The sequence below is a fragment of the Eptatretus burgeri genome, chromosome 13 (assembly GCF_056783735.1).
Source record: "Eptatretus burgeri isolate ZD-2024b chromosome 13, Ebu_testis_v1, whole genome shotgun sequence".
Classification (NCBI taxonomy): domain Eukaryota; kingdom Metazoa; phylum Chordata; class Myxini; order Myxiniformes; family Myxinidae; genus Eptatretus; species Eptatretus burgeri.
The window spans coordinates 17,889,903-17,913,985 of record NC_140973.1 but is presented as its reverse complement, the minus strand read 5'-3'; the positions used below and the strand labels follow the sequence as shown (position 1 = coordinate 17,913,985).

General features: G+C 41.9%; 1 protein-coding gene across 9 annotated transcripts in view; it reads right to left on the bottom strand.

Moving 5' to 3' along the window:
- Positions 1-909: 909 nt before the first annotated feature.
- FAXC (failed axon connections homolog, metaxin like GST domain containing) overlaps positions 910-24,083 on the bottom strand; it is a 31,696-nt gene continuing 8,522 nt past the window's right edge. For 5 of the 9 annotated variants that reach the window (XM_085851412.1, XM_085851411.1, XM_085851410.1 and 2 more), the window contains exons 4-8: positions 22,126-22,255; positions 14,427-14,623; positions 11,814-12,022; positions 9,347-9,463; positions 910-8,327 (exon numbers count right to left, since the gene is read on the bottom strand). In XM_085851412.1, the coding sequence (XP_085707538.1) occupies positions 7,912-8,327; positions 9,347-9,463; positions 11,814-12,022; positions 14,427-14,623; positions 22,126-22,255 (1,069 nt within the window). In that variant the 3' untranslated portion in view covers positions 910-7,911. The remainder of the gene's footprint in view (positions 8,328-9,346; positions 9,464-11,813; positions 12,023-14,426; positions 14,624-22,125; positions 22,256-24,083) is intronic. The other 4 variants (XR_015050588.1, XR_015050587.1, XR_015050586.1 and 1 more) reach the window with 4 other exon arrangements.

The following is a 24,083-nucleotide window of genomic DNA, read 5'->3' as shown; positions in this document are numbered from 1 at the left end:
TGCCTCCCACCTTTCTCGACTTCACGCTGTCGAAACCAGGGCTTTTAAGATCATTGGCATCTCCCGCAATGAAGCTGAGTCTTTGGGCCTCTCACTCAATCACCGCAGGTTGGTCGGTGGTCTTTCTGTCTTCTACCGACTCCTCTCCAGCCTTGCCCCCCCTGCTCTCTCTGCGATTTGTCCCAACCACATTTCCACAGGGCGCTCAAGGTCCGCCAACAACCCCCTTCTGGTAAAACTACCAAAATCACGAATCACTGCTCATCTTCACTCTTTCATTCCTCTTTTTTTCCCGCCTTTGGAATAAACTTCCTCACTCTATTCTTTCCCATTCTTCCCTTCAGGCTTTCAAAACAGCTGTTCACCACCACCTCTTATCTTCCCCCATCCAAATCCTCGATCTTTTCTACCCCCGATAATCCACCCAAGCCCACTTCCTTCAATTCTCCTGCTTTCCTTCCTGAAAGTCCCTTTAATGTCCATCTTCCCCTCGCCATGTTCCCCGTCCCATCCCCATCCCTCTCCCTTCCACAGTTCACCTGTGTCTGTTCCCCAATGTTTTGTCCCTTCCACTCCCGCCCCTCTTGTCTCATGCCTCCTTGCTGTGAGTTGTGTGTTAGCTCTCATACGAGCCTCGACCAAGGTATACAAAAAAAAAAAAAAAAAAAAAAAAAAAAAAAAAAAAAAAAGTGACCCCCCTTTGAAGAATTTTGTGAAAATTTGCACAGATGTGGTTCTTATCCATCTCATAAATTAAACTAAACTCGTCAAACCCAAATGTTGCATGTTAATTAGGAAGAACTAATTAGAAATTAGGTTTTGAAAACGACACCCTCTGTTGGGCAAAATTGGAAAACTGTACACACCCATTAACATTGTTCCTTCCATAGAATGTGCACGTTATGGTGATTTTTTTTTTTTTTTGCTCTTTTATTTCTTCCTCCATGGATATATGATCTTAAAATGACATTGTTTAAAAAAAAGAAAATGGCTAATAACGATTTTGTTTTTAATCGGAGTCCAGTTCATCCTTGTCATTCCTCTTTGTGGTACTTGAAGCTGAATTTTTTTTTATTAACACTGACAAGTCTCTGCAGGGAATAGTCTGCATGGAAAGAGCATCATCCTTTCGCATTAACAAGTGGTCTCAACAATTGCAATGCCACAGATCATCTCTGGATTATTATTATTTTTTTTTTTTAAACAGGACCTAAAGCTCGAAGTGGAGCTGCCACTGACACACACACACACGACAACACATGATTGTTAAATGAGACAAACACAGCCACTGAGGTTGGGGGAAGTGCCGTCACTTCCCAGAGCACTCTGGGTACCAGCGTGCCACAACAATAGCACCGCCTTTCTCACTGCACTCAGCGGGGCATTTCCTAAGGAGGAATTTCCTACTCCCCATTTATGCCGACCTATAACGATTGTCCATTTTCTTATCCTTTTATTTTTTTAAAGTCTGGTATGACTCAGCCGGGGTTAAAACCGCAAACCTACCAGACCGAGTGGACGCTCTAACCATAACATCTCCTTATTGGCTATTCTGTCCTGTGTCTTCTGTCACACTTATGGCCGCGTACGTCCCTTTAATCTGAGGGCTATAAATAGAAATTTGTCCAACGTCACAACTCTTCCCATCATGCATGCTAATTCACCGTGTCTACATTTAAATTTTATAACTGCAAAATTGTTTCATCATTCTTAACCTAGACTTTTACTGCCCCCAGCCGCGCGATATCGAAGTATTCGCTTCTTGTTTTTTTTTCATTCCTGTAGATTTTAGTTAACCGACTTCCTCCTGATGCTCTCTGGCCTCTCTCTCCATTCTTTATGCTAATATTTGGGTAGGTGTCAACAAAGCAAACAACATCACTTTGTACACCTTTAACAAGTTCTTTCAACTGAAAATCAGCCAACAAAACTATTGTGATTGGAACACCTCACTGGAGAAGCTCCTGTAGCATTGCCATCCCATCACTTATTGAAACACCTTCTAACAATGTATACAATATAGTGTACAAGACTGGTCGTTGTGGTGTTATCGATAAAATTGTTGAAACCTGGCAATGGACTGAGGTTGTCGGTTAACATTTTTGGAATATCCAACTTTCTGACGGTGCCAATTATGTTTTGAGAATAGGTTTATGTCTGCTTTGAGAGTAATCTTTCCCCTTTACTCTCACCATTGAGATGAGTTTCAGCATAAGGAACCTGCCTTTCATGTGAAGGTATATGTCTTGAAGGTATATGTCTTGAAGGTATAGCACTGAATGTTTTGATTGTTTGCTTCTTTATAGCTCCAAACAAATCATGACCTCCTTCGACGTGATCTCCACAGCAGTCTAAGGCAGCTGTATCAGTCTTTGTTCGACCTTTTAAGATGATCTGTTCTTTTTAAGCCACCCAGAGGTGATGATGAAGGAGAAATTCATTTGTTTCTTCAAAATGATTGATCATGGACTATACATTGCCTATAACATGCAGCATAAGAATATGCTTCTCATTTCTCGTTACTCTTGTTTTGTCCAAGTCTTTCGTACTTCTTTCTTTTTCGCATCGCTTTGATATCGCAGAGCGTTCATGTTTGGAAAGAATCAATCTTTGCACAGCACCCTTATTTTTTGTGGAGCCAACCATCGCTCCCTTTGTCTTTGTACGGACATGTAACTGGAATACTATCACCTGGTCACAGAATTTGAGCAAACATATAGACAGCTTGCTATTGCACTGTGGACTCATCTTGCATGAAGGGGTGTACTGATGGTAGTTGAAGTATTTCAAGCCAATATACTGGTAGGTAACTGGAAAAATTGATGTGATTATATAGGAAAAAAACAGGCAGGAAAGTATTAATGCAATTCTCAATTTCCCTGTCTTGTTGCTCCCAGACAACGAAGCAGCATTTCAACTACTTCAATGTAGGAAGACCATACTGAAACGATTGCTTAATTACATTTTTCAGCTACAAACTTGTATGAGCCAGCTCAGGCTTTAAATTGGTCAGATTTAACACTTTTCAAATGTCAAACTTGGAAAGGAAGTCTGTAGCCAAAATCTCAAAAGCTGTTCTCTTTCTTCATCAGGAAGGGTATTCATCATGTCATTGTTATCCCAAACAAGGGTTATGAAAATAGTCTGGATCCCAACTCGAAGTAGGATGTATCCCACGGCGAGCTGATGCTTTGTGAGAGCTATGTCGTGCTCCGAAACCATTGAATAAGAAACACAATGGCTTACACCACTCAACAGACCAATCAATTTAACAAACTCTTGAAGTGCCTCACTGCCATCACCATTGAGATGAGTTTCAGCATAAGGAACCTGCCTTTCATGTGAAGGTATATGTCTTGAGTGATTGCAGGTTATGCAGCGTTCCTCATCGTCCGTCAAAATGATTTGCGACTCTCTTCAGGTTCACTGGAGAGGCCTGTGTTCTAAACCAATCAGTTAAATTGGTCCTGGAATTACTTCTTTAACTTTGTGCTTAGTTATATGATCTGCTGATGGTGGCCACACAGACTACCTTCAGAATTTATGTTGCAAAACACAGATCTCAAGTTTTGAGAGAAAACATCCAGTTGTGTTGTGGCCTCAACACGTTCACTGTTCTCACTTTCACTCATTGACTACGACTTACATAACATATTCGACCTCTACACTTGCTGCAAAAACAATATTACTTTCAAAATACATACAAGGTCTGGTAAAACGGTTCTGGGTATGATTTCTCAGCTCCATTCTTTAACTTGGGAGTTTTATACCTTGCGGCATCAATTTCCTCGACTTCTTTCACAATTTTGATTTCCATTTTGTTAATCCTCGTCAACCTTAATTTCTTTACCTTTGCTTTTCCCTTCCATTTCACCTTTATAAAATCTATCGTGTGTTACTTCTGGTATCACTGTGTCTGTTCATCTGCTTGAATTTTGGGTACACGTTGATGGGCTACTCTGGTCTCAAATAGTGAGATCAATGGTACTTCACCTCTGTTGCCATGAGGTCTATACCCTGGACATGAAGCTGCAAGTGTTGATCTCACCTTGTTTTTCTGCTTTTACCAATTGTCCAACTTGTTTTGTTTCACAATTGACAAGCTTCTTAACCTGTCTTTTCTTTGAGGATCTGTCCATGGTATACCAGGTATATTTGCAGATGATGCATTGGCCTGGAAGAACATGATCTCTGCCAGGAAGTGGTTTTGCTTGTTTATAATCACGTCAAGGGGAACAGCCACTTTGATGAGGGCTCATTATTATCACCTTTTATCTCCTCACAAGCCACTTCATTATCAGCTATGGAAGTCATCTGAGTTTCTGCAGAGTATAGATTACTGAAAGATATTATCAATAAACAAGACACCGGGAAGCCAAAAACCTAATATCCTGCACATGTTGCTGCATTTGCGTGTAACTTGGCATGAAACATACTGTACATAAGGCCTTGAGTCGTTGAACTTTTCTTCATTCATTAAAAAAGTTAACAAAAACAATAAAACAACAAAAAAAAACCTGCTTTAGCATCGAGAAAAAATATCTCCACCACCACAGGTGGATGGAGGTTGTTTTGTTTTCACCGCTGTCTGCAAGTCGGATATCTCAAAAAGTTGTGGAGGAATTCGGATGAAATTTGGTGGACATGTTGGATGTGTGACAAGGAAGAATCGATTAGATCTTGGTGAAGATCCGGATCCGAGTATTTTTCAAAGTGATTCTTCACCATTGAGAGATGGGACCAAAAACAATATATATCACGATATTTCAAAAAGTTGTAGACGAGTTATGACAAAACTTGGTGGATGAGTTGGGGTCCGTGACAACAAGCAGATTCGATTTTGGTTCACATCCGGATCCAGCCGATCAGTGGGATACAAAATGTAAACCATTCAGCCTGGCAGAGGTGTGCGCTCTACCAAGTGCTGTTCTTCATTTACACGTGTGTTTGGTTGCATACTTAACATTTAATAAACATGTACAAAATTATAGGCAATAAATTACAAGTTGTTTTAAAAAATATTTTATTGTACTATACAGTATGAAAGTGTTGAACATGAATCTTTTGGCTTAAAAAAAACTCCTTTGAAGAAATTATAAATGCAACCTTATTTTATCACACTCTCAGCCATTAAAAATAAAACTGAACACATGATTGTTGCTGATGCCATTTATCTATGTAACATGGGATACAAATGGGATGCCAACATCTGATAGTGAAATGCTCAATAATTACAGCACGTCCATGTCATTGTGACCTAATCATGTAATGTTACGTTGTTGTGAATGGTTCTACATTGGGATCCAACGTGGAACAATCTCAATACCGAGAACATCCACCTATGGCAGCATTGACCATATGAGCATCTGAATCTGAGCCTGGGGAATGGCATTTCATGCTGGAATTGTCTCCTGTTCCACATCATTGAGGGTCTGTGGTCATCTTGGCAAGGTTCAAAAGTGATGATCAATGATCAATTTGGATTTAAATCTGGCGAGATGGTCAGCTAGGGTGTCACGATATAAACGTTGGCATGGACAAGAACATTTCTTGTTCAAATGGCCCTGTGAGCTGGAGCATTGTCTTGCAAAAATATTCCTGGACCATGGAGTTGAAGGGTAGGCAACACGTGTTGCTGTAAGATCTGCCGTCAGGTTGCGTGGATACGGATCAAGTTGGTGTGAAAGGTTTCAGCAATACCACCCCACACGATGACACTTTCATGTCCAAAACTGTGCAGCTTCCTGGACACAGCCTGGAGCATATTGCTCATTCCTTCTTTTGTAGACCCATGCATGGCCATCATGTCTTTCACAAGCAGAAACTTAGAATAATCACCAAACATAACATGTGCCCAATGCCTCCTTGTCCATCATATAGGCCGATTCGACCATTGTAGGTATGAATGGATGTGTCACAGTGCAAGCTTTGGACGCTGAACAGGATGACGAGCATGGATCCCTGCATCACAGAGAAGCCTCAAGATGGTATTGACACTTATCTTGTGAGGTCCAGCGAGTGTGTTTGCAGTTTAATGGGCAGTTCGATATAGATTGTGTAGATGGGTCGTATGAATGTATTGGTCCAGAGTGGGATTCGTTATCCTGGGATGTCACCTTCTTGGCATATCTCGTTGATCCAGTGGCTTGATAATGTCTTCTGAGGTCATAAACAGTTCCTCTCCTCATGTTAAAGAACCTTGCAAAATGGAAGGCAGAAGACCCTGCTTGAAGGTGTCCCATAATTTAATTCTTCTCATTTTCTGACAGATGTGGCATTGTCATGAATTGTTAAAGAATGTAATCCGTGTGTTTTTTTGGATGACCCACATGATGTTGTCTCAAAGACTGTTTAAAATTTGCTCAGAATGCCTCGTGTCACCTCTATAAATCCCAGAGTGCACGAGGAAATTATGTTATGTGGAAACATGCTATCAGGTGTTCTGCACATCCCTCGTGCCACAAAGGCACTTGGAAGGAACACTGAAAGTCCTTCAACAATTGTTATTAACTACATTTGTTCATTTTTTTTTAATGGCAGTGTGTGTACAGTATAATAAACTACTTCGATAAATAAATGTTTAAGTGTTTACCTTGTTTTGTTTTTTTCTCCCTGTCCTCTGCCCTTTTTTGACTGTTACAGTGGTGGCACTAGCACTCAGCAAGGTATCCAGGATGACTTCTGTAAACATAAATAAATTAACACATTGGTTGTCCATCGCATGTTGAAACAGGGGTCAAAACTTTGTTACGTATTAGTCTGTCTAACTGTTAATCATGATTGAATTTGAAGGCAATATAATGTGCTTTAACATTGTTAATTTGTCCAAGTTAGCTAACTAGTTACGAGCACAACATGAGCCTACCTTCATCTCACACATCCACGTGTATTATTCCTTCTTCTTCCTTCTCTTGTACTTTGATTCGATTCTTCGTTGCCGAAGTGTGCTGGCACGATGGCACATTCAGAGTGATTCAGCTCTCGCCGTCGAGTGGAATACTGCCGGAATTTTGGCTTGGCTTTTGTCGCTGAATTGAATCAATTTACTGCTTCAATCAAAAACGTGCATGCAACAATATACGAGGCAATCATCATCGTCATCTTTAGCAAAATGGACTTTTGACAACGAGCTTGGCAAAGATGCCATTTTACTTCCTTGGTTGTGATGAATGGTATCATGAATCGACACCACCTCTCATTGGATAATCGTGTGGAATGAGAAACACGTTGTGCACACTCTATCCTCGTGCACACTTTTATAACAATTTTGATGTTTTTATTTTTAAAATGTGCAACTTTTGGCCTTGAGTATTACATTTGGTGAGTAGTGTTGTACGAATTTTAGCTAAAATATAGTTACGATAGGGGGAAGGGGAGGGGGGGTCACAGAAGTAAGAAATTTAAGCAATCATCCCACTGCCTACACACTGTCTGTCTATCCACGTCTCTCCCTTGTTGAACCACTCGCCAATCCTTTTTTTTTCTGCTAGAAAACAACATCCACAATTGATTTTATCCTCCACAGTGAATTCAGTTACAGCACGAATAAACTGCTTCCTTGAAGCTGAAAGAATGCTTGTAATTATAATTCGAAGCGGTGCAAGGGATGAGATTTACGGAAGGAGACGGTCTATTGTGACTTATGTTACTGCAGAGCTCGCAATACATTTGAAGGGCATATTGAGATTGAGATTACTGTAAATACAATCGTTTACAAGAGGTCGGTGTGGACATGAAACAAGCCTTTTGTTATTCTCTTAAAACAATCTGACTTGAAATGATTTGGCATTTGTTCGAGCAGATTATGCAAGGATGTGTGACAGCGTTAACGAGTGAGGAAACAAGTTGAACGAAATATACTTTGGCAAACAATCACATTTATTTTTTACTTTTGTGCTCTTTTTAAATAATCTACTGTGAGCCACAGCTCGAGTCCATAAGGAGAGATTCCAGGTCGGGTGTGGTGACAAAGGAAGTGCTATGGGTCATAGCGATGTCTTCACAACCGAGGGACCAATCCTGAAAGGGATCCCCAGTAACTGATAGCTCAGAAATGGGATCGTAAGTGGTTGACCGGTCTGAGTAAGGGTATGGGGTAAGGGACCACTGGAGGCATGGCTCTTCGGAATTGGACCAAACGGAAAATCCATCGTCGGTTTCCCACAAGTCGTGGCTGAGTGACCAGTCAGTTTCCGTTGCATCCCATCTTTGTGACCAGGGCACATCCAGGTTCCCATTTACGTCGGTGATCATCTCATCTTCGTTCCAGTCTGGCCAGAATAGTTCCCGCATTCGCTCGCAGTATTGTACCAAATTCTGTAGTTCATCTGAATATGGAACACACAAAGATAACGATGCAACTTCGAGCCATTAAAACCATGTACGGGTAATTTTGTCACCACTTCATTAATACCACGGATGCATCCAGACATGCCTGTTTCAACCATCCAGATGATGCTACACACCATGCTTATAAACAGCTTTACACACACATTTCCCTCCTTTAGTTTCATCTTGTTTATTCCGTGTTGAAACAAAATCCCCTCTGTATTTATTTAATATTTGACATTTGGCATGTTCATTTAAACCACAATTAGTCTGGAGGACAATTATTCAGTTAAAGTCTTACTCTGAATGTTTTATAATCATAATTTGTATTTCAAGAGTTGTAGGGAAATAAACATTTGATGAGATGATTATTAAATTATTTTGTTGAAGAGCAGTGAATTTACGCACGCATTACTTGACCTTTTATATTTTTGGAAGTTTAATAAATGAATCACATTGAGAGGGATCTTCACCAGATGGGTGAGCAGCCAGCCCAGAAATTTGACAATCTTCTTGCATCTCATGTGCTTCGTGCAAACTCTCCAGCCACACCATCAGCAATTCACTGTGGCTAAAGTTGACCTACTAACGTGTATTTTCAAATTCTACGTAATCCCATATTTGACATGGGTTTTTCTCTACCCCTAACCCCCTTCCCCTACTCCCATAATCCCTCATTGCATGAGGTTACTGCATACCTCACTGCACATATGATCAAGAAGCAAGGTATTTTATGGCAGACAATGTACATGGGTGAAATTGCTCTAATGCCCCCGACCTGATTTACATTGGGTTGTACAGATCTTAATGCTGGCAGATGATGTGAGCACCTAGTCGATGGGAACTGGAAAAAGTGGGTGAGGTAGAAAAGAAAATCCATCTGTACAGTTGTGCGTATTTAATATTACAAAATAAAAAGTTTTGTTTTAAATTCCCACAAACACCTGGAAGTAAATAAATAAAATGAACAAAAAAAAAAACTCTTGGCTCTTACATTTTATATAATTAGCCATTGTACCTCTCATAAGCTTGGCAGCATAGCTTGCTGGGATGCCCCAAAGTGCCAGTGCCAGGTGAGCAAACACGCACGCATCAACAGCTGTGGGATGGTAGCCCAGAACAAAATCTTGTCCATCTGCCATGTATGATAAATATCACACCACAAGGCTTGGATCAACTATTACATCAGAACTACAAAAAGAGCTGCTGGAGCGAATAGGAATGAACGAAAACAATCTCAGAATATCAGAAAGAGATAACGAGAAATATCACAACAATGTTCTTATCTGGATCCCGGGGCTCATGATTCACTGCAACAATGTTCATATGCCAGATGCGTTTAAGTCCATCGTCTACTCATGCCCTTACAATTTATGTGAAAGAACACTGATATCTATTACTGTCTGGCCAGCACGTGGTATATGCACAAGCTCCTCGATGAGCTTTTCATCATCAGAGGAGAGAGAGGGGGGGGGGAGAGGGGAATTGGAAGCTGTCTCGGGTTCAATTACAATCCTGAAAAAGAGCCCCAAGAGTAAAGATGCTATGATGTGGAAAACCTGAAAATGTTATTTTCCTTTTGAAAGGAACAACTTGGTTCTCAAAACAAACTTAAAAAAATAGGACCACATGTCCTGAAGCTCACCTGGATCAGGAGCAACAGCCACTCAAACCCCCCGCCTTGGAGCCTGATTTTTACCTCGCCTGTTCAAATAACAGAAAGCTATAGCGATACCCCCGACATGAGCGTGAGCGTCAGCGTGAGCGTGAAAATGTTAAAGTTTTTGGTGCAAGTTATTTCCTTTCTAATGTTTTTAATCTTCCACTATATATTTTACTCATTACAATATACGAATATATATATATATATATATATATATATAATGCTTTAAAATTATTTGGATCAGACTTCACTGCAATGCTTTATAAAAAATATTATTAGACGCGTCTTTTAAAAACGATAAATGTATAAACAGGCGAGCATTGGGTGGCTTTGACACTAACTCTGGTTTTTTAATGCCATGAACAAACTTTGGTACTTCACAGGTGATGAATGTTGTGGTCAAGTTTCATCAAAATTGAGTGTGTAGGGAGAAGAGAGCAAATACCCTTTTTTGGGGTGGGGTCAAAGCCCCTTCCACCCCCCCCATAGACTGTTAATGAGTGCAGATTTTGATGCAGTTGATACACCTTCGTTAGGCATCAGATATGAAGCTTGTGGCCACGTTTCGTCAAAATTGTGTTTGGTTCAAGCAACAATGACTAAATGGTTTATGGACTCACTCACTCACTCACCGACGGATGCTGCTCGATCGCATAAGCTCACAGGACTAAAGTCCAGGTGAGCTAATAATGGAAGACGGGGAGGGCCTCATTCCACATTCTTATACCCAACGAAGTATATTACAACCAAGATTAGACACCGATTGATAAATAGTGACATGACAAGATACACATAATGATAAATGTTTCCAAAGCTAAAAATTTACTCCTGGATATGTTGCAATTCCATTGCAAGGTATTATTAAAGCAGCCTTCAAAGGTTGTCAAAGTAGCGACACAAATCATCCTTCTTGGTTTAAAGAGTAGTCATCACAAACAATCGGAATCAAACAGAGGAGGAGGAGGAGGAGAGGGAGATTGGGACCACACTCTGTTCAGAGCGTTGGTGTTGCTTAAGCAGTCTCCTTGGCTATTAGGCAAAATCCTGGACGGGTCGCCACTCCGACACAGTATACCGGCATGCTGGCACTCATTTTGCCGACCTCGGTAGGATGACAGGCCGAGTTAACCCCACCTCGTATTAATTCAACAGCTGAGCGGGATCCAAAACCCGCCACCCCAACCATTAAGCCAACACCAGGCACGTATCAAACCGAGACTATCCAACTGAAGTAGTTTTATCAACTGCCATCGCCAAATTATTAACCAATTCTGGGGTAAACATACGGGGTGGGGGTAATTGCATATTAAGTGCCCCCATCTTATTGTACAGGATCTTTCCTGGAAAGCAACACTCGATCTGTTGTTGAGCAGCAGATAGACCCATGAGGCTTTGAAAAGAAGCCACCTTCTTCTTCTTCTTCTTCTTCTATGTGCAGCACATGCCTCTTGGTAGAACCGTTTGCTGGGAATACAGCTGTGTTGCTGTTGCAGTGCCTGCTGTTGGTTCGGGCAGGAATTTGGAAGCTAGCCAGGATACTGGCGATAGCTTGCCAACTTTTCACCAAGGACACCATAAGATCTTTAATGTCCACCAACTAATGGTGGCAGATGGTATGACCAGTTTAACATACATCAAAGGGATGGCACAAACATTGATGTAACGCCCTAACTGAAACGAGCTGCCAATGAGAAATGAATGAAAGCAAATAATCATAGAAATCAGGAAAAAAAAAATCAAATCAGACCGTCATACAAAAACAAAAGTTTGCTCAAGCAATGATAAGACAGCTCAGTAAAAAAAAAATAAAAAAATACATTACCTAGTATGTTGGCCAAAGCATACAAGTCCTTCATTGCAAGCCCTGGCAGGTCTTGAGTAGCGAGACCACGTGCCTGCAGCTCGTTCTGCACAAGGGTGCGCGTTGCAGTGCAGCGTAACCAAGCATGCAGGGATCGCATTGGGCCAGCCACAGACACCAGGCCCTGCGTGCTTCGCTGACTTTCCACCCACAAATAGCTCGCCAAGGGCCTGCACACGCATACACACACGCACACACGCACACACACACACACACACACACACACACACACACACACACACACACACACACACACACACACACACACACACACACGCTGTATTTCAAGTTATGTTTTTATTTTTGTATTCAATGTCGAGGCTCGTGGAGGAGCTAAAACACAGAATGGACCACGATGTAACAGAATGACAAAAACAGTGCAAATGGAGAGGGAAAAGGGGATTGCCTTTTCACGAAATAAGACATAAACAAGAGGTTGCCCGCGATTGGTTAAAACCAAAGATATTTCAGGATTTACTGTATTGATTACAGTCGATCTAGGCTCGGGTCGGTTAGTCTGTGGGGTGCACGATAAACATATAATGCCTCAAGAAGGTCGGGTTTCCTCCCTTTCAGTTTGGTGTTAAACAGCAGTAGTCACTGTTTCAAAAGGTAATCATATGCGTTTGTGGTTTATTATACATATATTGTTTTACTTCCGGTAGGTTTGCCCCACGACGCCACAACAAGGTATTTATACACGTAAACACGGCATTTGTCCAAGGAGAAAAAAAAAACAACCCCTTGGGGAAGGAGATATTATTAGTATTAATATTGTTTTGTAAGAACATTAATATTATGCTATTATCATCGGTGTTGTTATTACGTCTGTTATTGGAAGCGGTGTTGGAAAAACGTCATGATTAGCTATCTTAACACGGATATACACCTTAACACAGATTTCATCCAGGGTGGAAAACCCCCTTGGGGAGGGGGCAAATGAAGTCTGTACAACTTCCAGCGTGTGACCCTTAGTCCTCCTGTCAAGTTTGGTTGAGATTGCATAAATAACAACCGAATGTATCGCGGTCAAACAGACAGACACCAAATTGAGTATTTTAGTGCGATTGCTCATGAGGCTGAGATCTCAGGTTCAAATCCTCTGTGTTGATTTGTCCATCATCTTCAAAGGTCCTTGTAATTCATGTAAATGACACCAATGTATCCCAATTCTCTTGTTCTGCATATTATTTACGTACAACATTACCATGAGTCTTAGATAACTATTATTAAAAGGTACAATGGCCGACTCTTTAAAGGACACCATAGGATTCTTTGGTGTCCACAAACATTCAACTTGTCAATGTTAAAGATCCCATGCTATTAATATATAATATTTGTTACAATCTTTGTCACCAAAGGCTGAGACTACATGATTCCTCTTTGCCAGCTTGACTTTTCTCACATCCTAGTTGTCTACATACTGTATCACCCTCTATTCTCTTGTCCAGCTGTCTGCATGTCCCTACTTTAAAATTATCCTGCCTTTCTTTTCCTCCTCCAATGCCACATCCCTTGTCTGCATGTAAACCTCTGCTCCAGTTTTCGTGCGTTTGCTTCTCATCCCTCTGTTGTTCAGCCTTTCTCTCAGTACGGTAGAAACAAGCTCTTATGAGCTAAGATCCTCGTCCTCTTAATGATGACGTCATAAAAACTAATAATATGACGCCATTGTGATGTATCAGGTTTGTGATAAATTATCTGTGCTAATGCCCGGATTGATTCCCGCAAACAAAATTCAAACAGCTTGCCTAGTTTCGGAGATAATGGTACAGGCGATTTCATATTATGACGTCAACTTTTTTTCGAGGAAGAATTTCCAAAATCGGACATGGTTACTGCCCGCACGTGGGCTTTCTGCATATACATGGCAAGTTTCACAAAGATCCGATGAAAACTCTAGGTTGTGAAACAAAAAATGTCAAAAAATAGGAATGACGTCATAAAAATTGATATGACGTCATAGTGATGCATCATATGTGTGGTAATTCATCTCTGCTAATACCCTGTTCTTTTCCCGCAAACAGAATTTTAAAAAGCTTGCCGAGTTTCGGAGATAATTTTTCAGGCGATTTCCATGAGCGGAGATATTTTGACGTCATAACTTTTTTTGTAGGAGGAATTTTCAAAATCAGAGATGGTTACTGTCTGCGCAGGGAATTTTTACATATATACGCCAAGTTTCAGGAAGTTTCGATGAAAAGTGGAGGCTGTGAAACAAAAAAGTCCACAAGAATAACAATGTGAGTAAGACTTAGAGATCCTCCATGAGGATCTAAAAAAGTTGATGTTCTCCAATATGCAGCCCCCCCCCTGCTAGCATCAGAAGAGCTTTTTAATTTTTTTATTTAAAAAAAAAAAATCAAATCCAATATGAGATCAAACCCAGTCTTGAGAGATCAGTAGCAAACATGCAACTAACTAAACTATCCTGTCTCCTAAATCTCCCACTGTAATTGTGGGTCACTGTTACATCAACTCATTAAACCTCATCCATTTTACTTCACAGTTTCCTTCATCTTTTCCATGGAAATCCTGTGAATTTCCCAAACTCTCCACAATCATTTTGCATACCAATACAATTCTTCTTCCACCATGGTGGCCACAGCACGTGACACCGCACTCTGGGCAGGACTCAATGCCTGCTCAAAATCCACCCCAAGCTCTGCCTTGAGCAATTCCAGCACATCATCTGCAGTCCATACCACCTGGTCCCCAAACTCCAGCCATGGCATGGTTCCCACTGGTGAAAAGCGGCCATCAAATACATTCTAGGGAAGACCATGACGAGGAAATGAGTGGGGAAAAAAAACAAGATGGTATTTAGCTACGTCTCAAGTGAAGGCCGATAACAATAATTCAACTGAAATTAAAAAAAAAATGTAGGATAATAAAGTACAAATTATTAGTAGATTTACTGTAAGAAGGAAAGGAAGATTTGAGAGATGTTGGAAGAGTGAAAAAGATGAAAGGAGAGGAGACAAAATGACAAAGCTGAAAGGTTGGAAGAATTGTAGAAAGCTGAAGAGTAAATGAAAGAACATGCAGTAGATAAGTGTTGAAAAGTGCAGGAGTAAATGATAAGTATGAGAGATCCAAGGGGAAGGTGGGGGGGGGGGAGGAGAGAGAGGAGAGAGAGGAGAGAGAGGAGAGAGAGGAGAGAGAGGAGAGAGAGAGATCTTCAAAAAGGATTCCAAGAGGGTTAAAAGAAGAGGGTGTATAACATGAGTATTCAATTTGTGTTTAATATTACCGATCAAATTTGGGCCGGCAGGTTGACCTGGATCGAACACCCGCCTCTAAGCTGTCGAGCTCGAGTTGGAATCTCAGCCCAGCAAAAAACTGTCACCCCATGCTTCACAGGCACGGTGATTTATCAATGTGTGTGCCGTCCCTCAGATGGACGTTAAACTGGTCCCTCGGATGGACGCCTGCCAGCATTAGTTGGTGGACGTTAAAGATCCCATGAGGTCCCTCGTGAAGAGTAGGCGAGTTATCGTCGGCACGGTGGACAAGTTCCAAATTCCTGCCCCAACTACTTAGTCAAGCATCAGGCCTGGTTAGGCGGATTGTGAATAACTTGGGCCAAAAACTTTCCCCGGCCAACCCCACAAGAACGTGGGAATAATTGTGGTAGTTAAAGAAGAATAAGATGATAACTGATTGAATTTCATCTGTTTACACTGCCCAAGATTATTTTTATACTGACGCAAATTGCATGGAATAGTCTACATTTATTTACATTGTGATTTCACAGTTCATGTGAAACACTCCAGTGTGCTGAGGGCCAGGTGTGCTGCAGAACAGTTCTCACTGTTGCCGTGAGTTTGACTCGTACGATATAGCGAGGGACTTGTATATCACAACTCTGAGATGTTTCATTGTAGAGAGGATTGTAGGTATACCACAGCCATGTCAAAAATAATGCTATTGTGTCCAAAAGTTGGTATTTACAGAGCTCCTCATGTGTACCAGCCTACAACATCGTGTGTGGTACATTGATAAAACACACACATCGTTATTACGATGTTTGTGGGGAAGGGCGCAGTATATGGATTAAGGCTGGAAATGCCGTGTATATTTGCAGGTAGTTTTAGAACTTATCGTGTTTGTCACACCCTAAAGGGGTTGCGAGACTATTGTAATGAGAGGTGTGTGTGTGTGTGTGTGTGTGTGTGTGTGTGTGTGTGTGTGTGTGTGTGTGTGTGTGTGTGTGTGTGTGTGTGTGTGTGTGTGTGTGTGTGTGTCTACATCTACAGTACACTGCCGATTCAAAGTTTACACCCCCTTTCAAAATTTTCACCTTTTGTTCCCTTATAGCCTGGAATTAAATTACATCAAATCAGACTTTTTCCACCTTTATTTACACATTGTAACCCACAACTTCCAAATGAAAAATAAATTCCAGAAATTTCAGAGAATTAATTAAAAATACAAAACTAGAATATCTTGGTTGGTTAGTTTCCACCCCCCTGAGTTAATACCTGGTGGAAGCACCTTTGACAGCAATTACAGCTGTGAGTCTGTTAGGATAGGTCTCTACCAACTTTTCACGCCTTGATTGGGCAATATTTTCCCATTCTTCTGTACAAAACTGTTGAAGCTCAGTCAAGTTGTGTGGGGAACGTTGATGGACAGCAATCTTCAAGTCATGCCACAGATTTTCGATTGGATTTGGGTCGGGGCTCTGACTGGGCCATTCAAGGACATTTATCTTTTTGTTCCTTAACCACTCCAGTGTAGCTTTGGATGTGTGCTTCAGGTTGTTGTCATGTTGAAAGGTAAACTTCCATCCCAATTTCAGCTTTCTTGCAGAGGGCAGCAGGTTTTTCCTCTCGGATTTTTATGTGTTTTGCTCCATCCATTTTCCCTTCTGTCCTGACAAGTGCCCCAGTCCCTGCTGATGAGAAATATCCCCATAACATGATGCTGCCACCATCATGCTTCACAGTGGGGATGGTGTTCTTTGGGTGACATGATGCTGCCACCATCATGCTTCACAGTGGGGATGGTGTTCTTTGGGTGACATGATGCTGCCACCATCATGCTTCACAGTGGGGATGGTGTTCTTTGGGTGATGTGCTGTGTTGAGTTTGTGGCAAATGTAACGTTATGCGTTTAGGCCAAAAAGTTCCATCTTGGTTTCGTGAGACCACAAAACTTTTTGCCACATGACTTCAGAATCTCCAGAATGTATTTTTATATACCTCAAATGGGACTCAAGGTGGGATTTTTTGAGTAATGGCTTCCTTCTTGCCACCCTACCGTACAGGCCAGACTTCTGGAGTCCTTGGGATATTGTTGTCACATGCACACAGTGACGAGTCTTTGCCATAAAGGCATGTATTTATGCACACAAAGACCTTTGTGTCTTTGCACACAACGACCAGTCTTTCAAAGTTGCCATTGGCCTCCTGTTAGCCCCTCTGATCAGTCTCCTCCTTCCTTGGTCATCCAGTTTGGAGGGATGGCCTGATCTCGGCAGGATCCTGGTGGTAGCATTCACCTTCTACTTCTGATTGTCTTGACTGTGCTCCAAGTGATAATAAAAGCCTTTGAAATATTTTTATACCCATCCGCTGATCTGTGACTTTCCACAACTTTATCCCGGAGGTCTTTTGAAAGCGCCTTGGTGCTCATGGTTGAGTCTTTGCTGTGTATTGCACTAACCAGCAGAGGAAACCTACAGGAACAGCTGATTTTATTCTGAAATAATCAGAATCACTACACTTTAACACTGGTGAAAGCCAATTAACTTGTGTGATTTTGAAGGTGATTGGTTACACCTGAGCTAATTTACAATTGCTATTATAAGGGAGGTGAACACTTATCCACCAAGATATTGTGTGGTTCCGTATATTATTGAGGTTCTGTAAAACTGCATTCCTCCGAGGCAATGGCACACAACATACAGTGGTCCCAAGACAGTTATTTCAAGTGTCTTTTCCATATGTTTAGTTCGTCTTTTCCATATGTTTAGTGGTTAAATGGGAAAGATGCGTTGCATAGGGCTTTTAGTTAGGTCTTCAATCCTTGCCCTTCTTCCCCTCCTTTGCTTCTCTCGTGACCCACACAAGCAAGCACGCGCACACACACACACACACACACACACACACACACACACACACACACACACACACACACACACACACACACACACACACACACACACACACACACACACACACACACACACACTGCAAATAACCAAGCAAGCAGCACTGTACCAGTTCCATTCAAAACTGCATGCTAGTTTCCAACTGCCGTCTCCCCTCAGACCTTCATTCCACTCACCACGACGCCACCATGCTCACCACAACCACTCCACACGTCTCTCAAAAATACCTGCAACAACTTATGTTCACATCTTCACTACAAACGCCGCAGTAACAAACCTCTCCCTCTTCGCCGCAATACCACATTACAATCTCTTCACTTCGAAACACCACAACCCACTCTCACCTCTCTACAACCACCGCAAATGCCACCTATTCGTCGAACACTCACCACAACCTCAAAGGACGCTGAAGGAACAGGAGTCGGGTTATTTCAGGGCATAACTCGAAGCACGAATGTGCGCTGGAGTTCGTTCGTTCGAAGAAGTACAGATAGTATAGAGATTTCCCTAAAAACCTCATTTGAATTGAGGCCAGCACACGTTCTGGGCCAGAGAGTGCTTCCAAAAGCCCTGGCACCATGTTAATCTTAAAGGTTAGTGAGTAAGTGAGGCCATTTTTCGGTTTCGGTGCCTGGCGGGGTGTGGCTATGGCGAGGGATGTCCGCTATGGACCAATAGGGAAGCTGGAAATCACCAACAGCCTCATTTGATCTGGTTCTTAGTTTCTCTCTCGCCCAGGGCTCAAAAAAGAGCAAACTCAGCTCAGGCCAGACAGACTTCAGGAGACTTCAGAGACTTCAGACCTTGCTGAGGAAGTAGATATCAGCAGATGGCACAAAGAGGGCAAGCCTCAGCACCGAGCGAGAATGCCACGAGTCAGCGCTGAATCATGAGTGACTACTACAAGCTGGGGCTCTTCTCATTTCATTGACGTTCAGTTCGGCTGCATTCAACAGCAACAGCAACAGTTACACTTTCAGATTCTTGCACTACTCCAATAGGTCTCTCTCTTACACATCTTTCTCGACTATCTATCTCTCGTATACTGTGGGCGCACAAGAGCAATCGGCACAGGCAAGCCCAAAACAACCATTCTTTTCACAGTGAACCTTACATCTTCCTCTTACACCACGCTGCACCCCACATTGCACTGCACTTGTACCTCTCACTCACACACCATAGACACCCTCAGTATTTCTCCCTCCTTCCCCTTTCCTAAGCATTTGGGTTGTGCAGGTCCACCAACCGCGCCAAGTATTGAGAGGTCATTAATCCTCCACTGCTTCTTATCTCTCTGGGCTATCTCTAACTTTCCTCGGGTTTGTGTGTGTGTGCTGGCGCCTGTCATAGTACAAGTTAAGACTGCATAAGCATATTCAGGGTAACTCTGCGGTCTTCTTCTCTTGTAAATATTGCATGTCTTTCGATGCACCAACAAATTCCTTGCTTTCCCCTGCTGTACATTTGCAATAAATCCCTGACTGTGCCACATAGTTTTCCTCGCTTTTGTTAAATAAATATGTGCCTGTTAGAAATGTACCCAGCTCGTTTTTGTCTTTTCTCCATCGATGTAGCATGGTCCACACCTTAGCTTAGCCAGGACGTTGTACCCCCAAATCTGCTTAATAGCTGGTGCATGCTTGGCAGCTCCGCTCGGCTGCACCTGATTCGGCAAGTTAAGCAAATATGCATGGAGGACACGATTCCCTGAAAAGGCGATCACGTGTTCCTAGTTAAAAGGTTGTCAGACGGAGGACACTGGGGTCACATGGTCAAGCTATTGGCGCTCGCGGTTGATTAGTGACCCACCGCGACACAAATTCATTTGTGTGCGATGGCCTGTGATTCCCGGTGAGTCCGGAGAGGAACTAGGGACAGCCCCTCCCTTATGGTTCCCCCATGAACCCAGGGCCATGATAATATTCTAGTTTTGTATTTTCAATTAATTTTCTAAAATTTGTTTTTCACTTGAAAGTTGTGGGTTACGATGTGTAAATAAAGGTGGAAAATGTCTGATTTAATGCAATTTAATTCCAGGCTAAAAGGTAACAAAAGGTGAAAATTTTGAAAGGGGGTGCAGACTTTCTATAGGCAATGTATATATTTGTGCTTTAATTATTTTTTTTTAACTCTGCAACCACTTGTCCGAATGATGCAAAACTTTAAAACATGGGAAGGACTCCCCATGGATAATATTTTCTTGATAACTCTGATGTCAGAGGTCACATGGTATGACAGCCACATTGGATTAAAGGAAAACATTTGGACATCTACGAAACCACTCAACAAAAAAAATTGAAACTTGGTAAATGTCATCAACTCCCCATGGGGTACATGGAGTGATAATGATGATGTCATCGGTGAAATGGTATTCCAGTCATAATTGGTTAAATCGAAATCCGTGTGCAAAAAAAAATCTGAAAATATATCTGATCTACCACCTGATGTGAGTGAAGAATTAAATTTATAACGTCATTGGTCATTGAATATGAAAACGTCAAAAATCTTCTCCATTTAACTGCCTTAACAGATCGATGTGAAACTTCATACGTATGATCGACTAGCCATGGAGAATATAGTTTGAATTTTTTTTTTCATATCCATCTTCATTGACACAATTTAGCCTTAATGTGAACAAAACTTGTCGTTAAATATCCTAATAATCAATCAATAATAAGTGAAGCTACAGATAATGGCAATGTTGTGACATAACAGGGTGCATCGATGATACAGGTATATGGGCCATAATAGCAGTGAGCTATATAATAGTAGCATGTTCAGTTAACCCTCTAGAGCCCACGAAATGTCCTGGGTGAACAAAAACCGATGACCCCTGGGGCTCTAGAGGGTTAACGATGATATGTTTGTTCAGAATGAGTGAGCGAGGCAAGACTATGAGCTCTACCGAGTGCCATTCTAGTTATAAGTGTGTGCTCAAAGGAAGGAGTCATTGGAAAATGTTCCCAATGAAGATGGGAGGATGTATTTGGCGAGATAATTAGGTTCAAGGCATTTTGTCTCATGCACTCCTCTGTAAAACCAGAAGTGGTCAGGTGGTTTGGGGAAAACAAGTTACGTTAACCCTCCCTCCCCACCCTCCAACCAACTGAGGGAGGTAACTCATCCCAACAGTTGTCCGTCAGCATTAAGAAGGCAAAGATTTGTTGCATGCCTGGGATGAAGAATGGTGGAAAATCTTGAGGTGCACACTTCTTGTTGTCCCATTGCTGTGGTTGATCAAAGGTCTCGGGGCAGAGATTGCTAAAACTCTGGCTCCATGACCAGAACCATGGAAAACATGTAGCAAACCGACTGCAAGAAACAGCGAGGACAGAAATCGTTGTTTTGCGCAGGTGGTGCATTTCTCCACTGCAGTGCAATTTGACCTGCCGACCGTGCGCTCTCCAACCACAATCCCTTCCAGCCGCCGAGCACTCACCTATCAGCGGGCGACCTTTCCCTGCCGTCATCCTCGCTAACTAAGTGGCCTCCACCGGTGGAGGCGGGCACATCTGATTCTGCTTTGTCCTTCAAACCACTGCCTGTTTGTGTGTTTAACACCCAGGGCAGACAGGTTCCATTACATGTTGACTTCTTGCCGTTTCTTATCTTGGGTAATAAATTATTTATTAATGACCATCTCATCTCATGAACATTCTGGTTCATCTTGGCTCCCCGGAGTGTTAGATTATTGTAACTTTATTTGAGAAATGGAATGGGAATAGCCCCACCGAGTTCACAGGCCCACAGCAACTGCTTGATGCAGAGACCTGTGCGGAAATGTTTTAGTTCAGCCATCTTTGGAGTTGAGGCTCCAGAATACGGTGGTCGCCATCAAGTGTGGTTGAGTCTTTCCCAGAGGTTGCCATCCACAGAAGATTATAATCAAAAATACAAACAGAACAAATGAAAATAATACATCTTGGCTAAAATCCAGTGTTCTCTTGAGATATTAAATTTTGTAGTAGAACCTCCATTCCTTTTTCTTGTGCCCTTTTAAGCGCACAAAAGGTCATTTCAAGGATTGAAGGCGCGAGCAAGATTGGACAGACAGGGAAGTCGTTGCACAAACGGGTGAAAAGGGTTGACTAGATTTACGTCTTTCATGAACTTTTACACTTGGGAAATAAAAAAACAGGATGAAAGGAAACTTGCCTGGTAAGGTAGGTGAGCCATGCGAAGCAACGTTTCTGTCCTGAGACACGAAGGAGAAAGACTTGGCAGAGAACAGTGAGGCCTTGAGAATTGATGCAAGATAATTGCATTTGCTTGTGGCTCCTCGTTTCTGAGTAACACAGCAAGAGCACACAACACAACGGGTGAGAAATCAAATGAGAACACTAGAACTTTTGAACTATTTGGGAGCTGCCTAACCTCGGTTTAAATCTCGACTCGGCTGTAAAGTGTCACCCTGGTGTTTTACACTCAGGGAGATAAAATGATGTGTGCATCATCTATCAAAATGAGATTAAGCCAAAGACTTGTCTGACAGCACCAGTTGTTGGTGGACGTGAAAATTCTCATGCTGTCTTTTGTGAAGTGTAAGTGACTTATTCATACCTGTCAACCCCTTGTATATGTCACTCATATTCAAGAGCCCTCAAAACTGTATTATAACTCAGTGTCAGTTGTCAGTGTTAATGATTGTATAACCATCATTGAATATGAAAACGTTCAAAAAAACAGAAGACAACATAAAAATGCATGAATAGTATGTATAAAGTAATATCTGTTTATCAAATCAATTCATGAAAACACTAGAACGGCACTTGGTAGAGCGCATACCTCCGCCAGGCTGATCAGTCTAAGTTTTGTATCCCACTGATCATCCAGATTTGGATCCGGACTTGAACCAAAATCAAATCGGCTTATTCTTGTCACCAAACCAACTCATCCACCTAGTTTTGTCATAACTTGTCCACAACTTTTTGAAACAGCATGCTATATAAATCGCTGGGCGCTCACTTGCTAGCGGCTGTGTAAGATAACCAGGGAACCACTGGTCGGCATGGATATCCCACAAGATATGTAACGGAGAAGAAAGTAAACATCTATGGATTTTTTTTTAATGCTGTGAACAAGCTTTGGTACATCACGGACGATAAAGGTTGTGGTTAAGTTTAATCGAAATTGTGTGTGTGGTTTCAGAGAAGAAAGCGAATACATATATCGAGGGGCAACCTCCGTAGAACCCCTTTGACCTCAATTTTTTTTAATGTTGTGAACAAACTTCAGCACATCACGGGTGATGTAGGTGGTGGTCAAGTTCCATCGAAATTGTGTGTGTAGTTTCGGAGAAGGACAGTGCTTCAGAATTCCCTGCTGGTCAACCTCAGCAAAGTGAAACTCTCTGGAGACGGTTTTTATTTTTGAGCTGCACTCAAAACAGCAGAAATGTCCGCAAGCAAATCATCTACAGGAACGGATTTTCTTCATGGCAGATTTCACATCGGCTTACAAGATGAACGATACACCCAATGCTGAACACTTTGTGGTGTTTCTCCTTTAAGAGGGAAAGGACAGAATTATTGGCTGTCACCGTAACTTTGCAATTAGCACTGGCAAGCCTAATTAGGTTCACCCATGGCATGCTGTTTTGGGTGAAAGAAACAAAAGAAAAATTGTCACACTTAACAAAACAATTTTTCAACAAATCCATAAAACTTCAACAAAAATGGAGGAATTTCATAGTTAAGGTAGGATTATATAGAGTCGCATGGTCCGTGGACGAGGAGGAGACATCTCGATGTAAATTAAGTCGGGAAAACTGTCAGCTTCAGTTGTTATGTGTCACCACGAGGGGTGGTGCTGTGTTAATTTGGGAAGGTTTAAGGCTAATTTCTCCCAGTATGTGATTGCCCCCTGTGACCTTTTCCTCCGTTTTTGCATTTACAAGCCAGCAATAAAAGAATTATGTTTTTGCAACAACAACAACAGAGCCGAACATTTCCGAGCAGGCAGAAACCCCGCCTTCCCGGTGTAGTACCGGCAAGTCATGCCCCCAAGGCTTATGATTGGTCGGTGGACATCAGAAGGTGTAAGAGAGGAGATAGTTGGTGTGAGGAATGCGGTTGAGACAGAGGGTCTCGTTTTTGCTCTCCTCTCAGCATGAC